We start from the raw sequence: 8,997 nt of genomic DNA, 5'->3' as shown, positions 1-8,997 counted from the left end.
AGGTAGATGAAATGATTACAGAGAGTGTGTTGTTTTGACCAAGATAAGCATATTTCAAATGTGAGGGCAATAATTTTAATTTAAGACTAGAAAGTGATTCAATAAATGGTAAAATTATTTTTACTCCCCTGTCTGAAAGATTCAGATGCTCAACAAATCTGTTATGTCTATCAGATTGCTTTCCTTCCATCCAATCTATCTGGTTTGCTGCAACATCTTATTCTTTAAAGCTCTCAAAGGTGGCAACTTTGATGATCTCATTACTGCAGCATCTGTCGATTCTGTCTGCTATAACAAAATCCACAACACTCAAGAAATTGCAATGTTCTGCCTCATCAGGGTTCTTCAGAGCCTCTAATACATTGAATATGACTTGTTAATCATTCACCCTCATTGTTAACTTGCCTTTTTGCACATCTATCAGAGTCTTCTCGGTCGCTAGGAAAAGTCTTCCAAGTATAATGGGTACCTCTTTATTAGCCTCAAAGTGTAAAACAATGAAGTCCACTGGAAAGATGAATTTGTCAACCTTCACCAGTACATCCTCAATTTTTCCTTCAGGATATGCATGAGATCTGTCAGCTAATTGTAGAGTGACTATTGTTGGCCTGCATTCTCCTACTCCCAATTGTTTAAATACAGATAATGGCATCAGATTAATACTGGCTCCCAAATCACAGAGTGCTCTACCATTGTACCTAGTTCCAATGGAATATGGTATTGTGAAGCTTCATAGATCCTTCAATTTTTTAGGGATCTTACTTTGGAGCATGTGATTGTTTTCCTGTGTTAGAGCAACAGTTTCAAATTCTCCCAACCTTCTCTTTTTTGCCAAGATGTCTATTAGAAATTTCACATAATTAGACATTTGCTCCAATGCTTCCACAAAAGGGATGTTGATGTGTAATTGCTTCAGCACTTCCAAGAATTTACTAAACTGCTTGTCTTGTTTTTGCTTCTGGAATCTTTGTGGAAAAGGAGGTGGATGTCTAAATTACTGAGTAGCTTCAGGAGGTACCAATCTCTACTCATTTAGTTTATTGTAAGTTGTTACCACTGGTGTTGCAACTTTTTTATCATCATTGATTGGTTGATTCCCTTCCATCGTTGCTGCAGCTTGACCACTAACACCAATATCATGATGGCTGGGTTGCTGTAACATTCTCTCACCTTGAGGTGGTTCTTGTGAGGAATTAAGTTCCATCCCTTTTTTAGTTACATCAACAGGTATATCAACATTCTTTCCAGATCTTAAATTGATGACTTTGCAGTGTTCATTTCCCTCTCTTCTTGGATCTTCTGTGTTGCTAGGCAAGCGTCCCTGAGATCTGCTACTCATTGCTGTGGCAAGCTGACCAATTTGGTTTTCCAGGTTTTTTAGAGATATAGCTTGACTTTGCATAATTGCTTCATTCTTTGCAATGTATTCATTAATCAGTGTTTCTAATAAAGTGAGAGGATTATGACTTGTGTGTTTTTTCCCTTGATTCTGCTAATGAAAATCAGGTGGTTGAGTGCTTCTGTTCTGTCCACTCAGTGCTGGAGCATTCTGATTCTGATTACTCCACGAGAAATTTGGGTGTTGCTTCCATCCAAAGTTGTAAGTATTTAAGTACGGGTTATTTTGAGGATGTCCGTTATAATTACTCATATAGTTTACTGATGTTGGATTTCCAAGACAGTTATCAAATTCATGTTCTTCAATACAGTACACGCAAGACAATTCAGCAACTTGCTTTACCGCTGCTGGAGCAGATGTCATGGCTTTCACCATGTTAGTCAATGAGGTTACTTGTGCTAATAAAGCTATAATTGCATCTATGTTATGTACCTATGCTGCTCCTCTTGATGCTGGCTATCTAGTTGATGGCCACTGATAATTATTGTTGGCAATTCTCTCCAAAATTTCATAAGTTTTAGCGTAAGATTTTGATAACAAAGCTTCATTTGTTGAAGCATCAACCATCAATCTCGTACTTGGATTCAACCAATTGTAGAAGGTTTCCAACTGTATGCAACAAGGAATGCCATGATAAAGACACCTTCTGAACAGTTTTTTGAATCTCTCCCAAGCCTCATACAAACTCTCATCTTCAAGTTGATGGAAAGAGGTGATCTCATTCCTCGATTTTGCATTCTTGGTTGGTGGAAAATATTTCATTAAGAATTTATCAACCAACTCATTCCATGTAGTGATGAAATTAGATGGTAATGAATTCAACCATGCTCTTGCTCGATCTCTTAAGGAGTAAGGAAATAGCCTTAGTCTTAAAGCATCTTGTGTTGCTCCAGCAATTTTAAAAGCATCACTTACTTCCAAAACAACTTAAGATGGAGGTGAGGATCTTCATTTGGTAGTCCATTGAATTGACCCACTGTTTGCAACATTTGAAACATCACTGGCTTCAGTTCAAAGTTTGCGGCTTCCACTTCAGGTCTGATTATCCCAGGATGTATAACTTGAGGAGTTAACACAGCATAATCTCTGATAGCCCTGTCTCTATCATTTGCCATGTAAATGATATTGTTGTTGCCTGGCTGTCTCTGATTAACATGCTCATTCTGCTCCTCTTGAATGTTGACAGGTTGTAATGTCACGTGAGGGTCATAATTTCCCACATCATGCAGATTATCCATATCTGAAACAGTTTTTGAATTCCTTTATTCTCTTTGCAGTCTCCTTACAGTCCTTTTAATATCATGATCAAATTGAAATACAACAGATCTGTCTTTGCGCATGCAAGTGTTGATATGTCAATAAATAGAACAAATTAGATCAAGTTGGCACTATTAAGATTTACGTCACACTTCGAAAATAAACAATCAATCCCCGGCAACGACACCAAAAACTTGGTTAATTTTCAATCAATTGCTATTGATACCAATGTGCAAGTGTACACAACAAGTAATAAAGTAATGAGTATTCATGGTCATCTCCACAAGGATTGATGTTACTAGAAATGCTACAACAATCACAATAGTGCAATCTACTTTTTTTTCAAGATGAACAAATTGAAAGTTGATTACTACCGAAATTAATAATTGTAAGGAAATAAAACAAATAAATGCAGTAATGAAATAAATTGCGTAGAAGAATCAAATGAGAATAAGGTAGTTGAATGATCAAACTCTCTTCATGGGTTGACTGTTTTTCATCAAATTAGCACCGATTGCTACAGCAATTACTACAGCACTGGGCGGAATTATTTTGCATCCTCAGCTGTAGCATGTTGGAATTCTCATACCCTTAAGTATCTTAGCAATGACCAGTTGTTATTCTACCTACAGCATGGCATTATGAACATCTATTCTCTCCACCCTACAAGGTGAGACCTATGTCTAGTTCATCACAAATCTTAACTTCAAGTATAGCCCTTATGAGATTCAAGATAAACTTAATCCAGGAAACTCAAATTAAGATCAAGTATTACTCTAATAATATCCACTAAGACATGTCCTTTTGCGGCTCTATCTTAAGTTAAACCATTAAATGGGTGGTCAACCGAAATAACAGTTATAATAATAACTACTAGAGTAAAATGTTATAGCAATTATATAGCAACTCATAAGAACAGTCAAAAACCCATTTAGATTGTTTGTCACTCAACTATAGCAAGTTTAGTTCATACTTTGAAAAAGAAAAACAAACAGCAAAATATTGGTCACAAAATACATTGGCTCAATCAAAGAGTAAGAGAAGAACAAATGGAGAATGACAAAGATTGAATCCAAATAACTCTGCTGGATTCTTCACTGATGCAGAATCGGTTCCCTTGAATTCTGATTGTTGTCTTCTTTTTTTCTTGATTTTCCAATGTTAATTCCTTGCCGCCGTTTTATGTGATGTGCGCCCCTTTTTATAACTAAAAACTAGGGTAAACAAAAGCCTAGGGCGTACATGAGTCAAATTAGGAAACTGCAGATCGCAATTTTACAGATATCCCACGCTAAGTTTTTTCCATCGTTGTTACAGGATTACTACAGCAATGGTTGCTCCAGTAACGGCTATAACATTGCACTACTCCAGGTTTTGTTTCACTTCTTTTGTGGCCATATTCTTCCTCCTTTTTGCTAGCCTACTACCTCAGCATCCCTTCATGGATATAAACTTCTGAAAACCTACAATTATACACATGTTTTGAGCACAAATTACTTTAAATCAAGCAAAACATATTAAGACTAAACTAAAATGGATGTTTATGCAAAACGTAACAAAAATGTAATAAAAACACATCATTTATTCTCTAAGTGGTCTTGATTTAAGTCTAGAATTGCCATAATAACTCTCATTTCATAGAGTTATCATCGCGCGACTCCTCCTTCTACTTGATGAAGGACACGATGTGACAGGAGGTGCGGCGTGTGCCGATGACGTTTTTTCCATGTATTGGACCATCTCCTTGTACCGCTCGGCTTCCTCCGCAAGTTTCGCCATGTATACATTTTCTTCCGTGGAGTGAATTTTGTTTTTGTTTAAAATTTAAATTTACTTTTACATATTTGCCCTTTATAGTAACGTTATACGTATTTTTGTGTTAACGTCAGGGGAGGTTCCTGTAATTACATAAATACTTTCTATCTGACTGTCAATACACTAAACCTCAAAGGAGGTCTCTAAAAATTACCCTTGTTTTTAAAATTCTGGAAATGGACCTATTTGCAAAGTTCTATAAAGATTTAGGTCATAGTATAATTTTATAAAGTTTTAGTACAAAACTATAGTTTTAGAAAATAGATGTTTCACTGTAGTAAAGCGGCTAACCGGATTCACCAAAGCGGCAAACCAATTATCAAGGAGAAGCTCTCTTGAGTCAAAATGGCTAACCGAAAAATGAAAAGCGGCAAACCGAATGTTAAAAAAAATTCAAATATTTGAACATAACGGTAACATCAAGCGGCAATTCAGTTAACCCAAAGCGGCAAGCCGGTTATCATCAGAAAGTCAATAACGGCTAATTTTCTACTCCAACTATAAAATGCCTTAAATCAAATTCAATTAAGAAGATATAACCATTGGTATCATTGAGCATTCCTCTGCAATATGAGCATATAATTTTTGTATTTATTTTATTCATTCGCACACATTAGGCTTTCATTTGTAATTAAACACAATTGTGTGGGGGGAATTTATTTGTAATTGTTTTTGTAAAATCAAGTTGAGAGGTTGTAAGTGTTGGGATATACTTGGGTGGAAAGATTGTGAATAATCTCTTGTTGTAAAAGTCCACTGACACCTTGGAAGTCAATTGTAAGCATTTGAAACCTTGGGAGGCTTGGATAGTGAAATCTTCAAGGTTGGTTTGCTTGAAGGCGTAGACGTAGGTAGAGATTCCTGAACCACGTAAAAATATTTGTGTTTACTCTCTCCTCCCTTACTCTTTTATTTTTTAGCATGGTTAAATTTATTGTTTTTGATTTCATTGAGCCATTAGATTAAATTGTTATATGATTTGCTTAGCTTAAGTTTTAAAAACCCAATTCACCCCCTCTTGGGTTGCATAACTATGATTTCACAGCTGTCTATCTATTCCTTTCCATTACATAGTTCCTTGAACTATTCTGAAAGGTATTCAAGTCCTCATTCAGTCCTCAGGACTTTAACATTACTGTCTAGTTGGTTCTCTACCATGTTTAGATATAATCTAAAGCAATCTAGTGCTTCTGATTTATGAGAAATCAAGTAGACACGACTGAAATGCAAATAATCATCAGTGAATGTAATAAAATATAAAGCTCCATATTTAGCCGTTATATTCATTAGTCTACAGATGTCACTATGGATTAATGGTAACTTAAGTCTAATTCCTTTATCGAATGGTTTTCTAGTTGCTTTTCCAGTTAGACAATTTTCATATATAAGCAATTCAACCTTGGTGAGTAGGCCCAACAAACCCTGTCTCGCAAGTCTATGCATTCTTTCTTGCCTTATATGACCTAATCTAGCATGCCAAGTAATTGCATCTATCTCATTGTTACTGGAAGAAGTAACATACGAAAAATAACTATTATCATAACTTGAACCATCAAGTATCGTGTCTAACATAAAAAAACCATTAATCAAATGCCTAGTTTAAATAAGAACTGAATTTTTTTTAAAAAAAGAAAATTATCATTCGTATACCCTATATTTGCTCTGTTATCAAAAATACTACAACACTTTGAGGGTGTATCAATCGTCCACCCTTAGTTAACAAAATGTATCAGCTGACCACCAAACCGTTAGTTGTCGTTTGTAAGTTAACGGAATTATAGTGAATTGATGATTTTACCCTTAACAATTATCACTTGTATACCCTTAAATTCTCTTTTTATCACTTGTATACCCTTAAATTATCGCTTGTATCATATGAAAAGACCAAATTACCCTTCTGACGTCATCATACTTAAACGGCAACTAACGGTTTGGTGGTTAGCTGATACATTTTGTCAACTTAGGGTGGACGATTGATACACCCTCAAAGTGTTGTAGTATTTTTTATAATGGAGTAAACTAAGGGTATACAAATGATAATTTCCTTAAAAAAATCTCCAAACAAACGCCATGAAAGTTTAAATTATACCTAATTCAAGAATAACATGAACAGAAACCAAGTTTTGTCGAATTTCCAATGCATATAGGACATCATGTAACAAAAGAATACGACCACCACGCAAAGTCAGTTTGCAAGTGCCTATTCCTTTTTATTCAACTTTGGTGTTGTTTCCCATGTATATCTATCTAGTCCCTTAACGATACTCCACAAATGCATCTCGATCACGAGCTATATGGTCTGTTGTTCCTGAGTCTAAAGTCCATATAAGACGAGCATCAGTTAGGAGTATAGAACTTGTAACCAGAGCATAATTCAATAAAGTAGGGTTGGGCATCATCTTTTTCGGCTCAGTACACTCACGAACGAAGTGACCCAGCTTACTACAATTGTAGCATTTCATCTTGGATTTGTCATTATTCTTGTCAACACGCTTACCCCTTGAGTGCTTCTTGGCATCTGGCTTCTTCTGATTAGGATAAGATCTCTTACCCTTCTGTGTTATACTTATGGCCTTTCTTACACTTGAATCCCAAAGCCTTACGCGAGCTTGATTCATCCATATAAACACGATCAAAAAGCTTATTTGCCTCAAGGCGCTTTGCTTACAGCTCAAGGGGATGTTCAATATTATTGAATTTTTTGGTATTCTCATTACGAGACATATTCACTTTCATGTGTTCCCGGGAATCATGTAGAGATCTTATCACTGCCTGGACTTGTTGTTCATCAGTCATAATATGTTCAGCAGCCTTAAGTTCACGAATCATGTTTGACATCTCCTTTAGACGCTGCCTTATAGTATGATTCTGATGGTTCTGATAAGAATCAAACTTGATCGTAAACCTTTTGAGCTTAGTGGTCAAAGTGCCACCAAACTTGTCTTTTAGAGCGAGCCATATCTCTTGAGCATTATCATACTTCTCAAACTCACACATGAGGTCATCTTGCATGCTGCTCAACATAATTATGTGAGCATTGTTATTCTTCTTTTTCCAAACCTTGTAGGCCTCAAGATCCCTCCTGTGTTGAGCAGTATTGCCATGCTCAGGCTCAGCTAAGGTGTTGTTTAAAGCTTTTAGAATCTCTTAGTCTTCAATGATGTACTGAATTTTATGGTGCCAAATATCATAATTGTCACCATTCAGCTTCTCACCCTTGTTTAGCTCGGCCACAATGTTCTTAAATGCAGATATCATCTCAACTTTCTTTTAACATAGAAACAATTCAAAATACAATCAATAAAGGCATAATCAATAATTGCACAAATAATTAATTTTCCAACAAACATGAACAAAAAAAATGACAAATTAATATCGGGAATGGAATCAAAAGGTTACGAAGCTTCCAATCATCATCCAATTCCCTTTATTATATTCATCATTAATTTGATTTTTATGTGCAAAATTATTAATTCTATTTTTGAATTTATTAAATTCAATTTAGAACTCCCACTCAACAGAATAATTCATGAAATATAATAAAAGAGCATATTGAGTTGAGCAATAACTAACGTAAAAATTAATGAATAAAAATATAGCAACATATTATTCAATCAATAAAATAAAACCAATATTAAAACAATAACAGTTAACAAACAAATGAAATAATCTAATATGATCAATCTAATATATAGAATCTTCTGCATGATCTTAAAATATTCTTTATTGCTCGAGACTCTTTCATCTAATTTATACTCATGTGCATCTCCAAATAAAGATAATTGTTCTTCCTTAATGATCCTATTTATGGTTTTCTCATATCATAATATCTGCCCTCTACCAAGGCAACTAGGTTGTCTCCTATTCTGAACGCCTCATTTTTTAAGCAAGACAGCACTCCTCCATTAGCTCAATTTCACATGTCAGCATATAATATATATTATTCTAAATTTGCTCTAATGCATGAGCCTTAAAGACAAGCGTATTATCATCATTGGGTAAGGAATTTATGAGAACCCATTGATAGTAATCCTAGTCTGTATATTTAGAGTTTGATTTTTCATATTTTAGTTTGCTAAAGACCTCGTATATATCTTCTATATTTATACACATAGAACGGTCTGGGTCTATCTTATAATTCTCCATTTTCCTCATAAGTTCTTCATGAGATAAATTATCATTAATCTGAAGTAAATCAATAGGTGCAACCCAAGCCTATATATCGTTAATTCATTTTCCTTAGTCCATAATTTTCTAATGGGAGGCATCCAAGAAAAATAACATAAAATTCATATTAGTGATTGTTAACAAATGACTAAAGATGAGATACAATCAAATTTTAGCCAATTTCCATGGAAAAATACTTTCGAGCTCCTACTAGAGCAAAATATTTATAAACATATAATGCTCATCCATGAGAGTTTATATATTTAATCCAAAATTTTATTTTAAAAAAGAGAGATAACTAGAAATTCTGATTTTATGTTAAAAATAAATAGAAAATTAAATTTAAGATTAAACGATGC

General features: G+C 34.7%; 1 protein-coding gene and 1 non-coding gene across 2 annotated transcripts; one reads left to right on the top strand and one right to left on the bottom strand.

The window, feature by feature from the left end:
• Positions 1 to 217: 217 nt before the first annotated feature.
• Positions 218 to 1,339, bottom strand: LOC112099279. The gene is made up of 4 exons (XM_024186556.1): positions 1,055 to 1,339; positions 819 to 958; positions 406 to 698; positions 218 to 354 (listed from the first exon to the last, which is right to left on the bottom strand). The coding sequence occupies exons 1-4, from the start codon at positions 1,337 to 1,339 to the stop codon at positions 218 to 220; spliced, it is 855 nt and encodes a 284-aa protein (XP_024042324.1).
• A 685-nt stretch (positions 1,340 to 2,024) lies between these two features.
• LOC112101593 lies at positions 2,025 to 2,132 on the top strand. The gene has a single exon (XR_002907620.1). It is a non-coding gene; the product is annotated as a small nucleolar RNA R71 (small nucleolar RNA).
• The last annotated feature ends 6,865 nt before the right edge of the window (positions 2,133 to 8,997 follow it).

The sequence above is a fragment of the Citrus clementina genome, unplaced genomic scaffold, assembly GCF_000493195.1.
Source record: "Citrus clementina cultivar Clemenules unplaced genomic scaffold, Citrus_clementina_v1.0 scaffold_9, whole genome shotgun sequence".
Classification (NCBI taxonomy): Eukaryota; Viridiplantae; Streptophyta; class Magnoliopsida; order Sapindales; family Rutaceae; genus Citrus; species Citrus x clementina.
The sequence above is the reverse complement of the archived record's forward strand: the minus strand, read 5'-3'. Positions and strand labels throughout refer to the sequence as shown.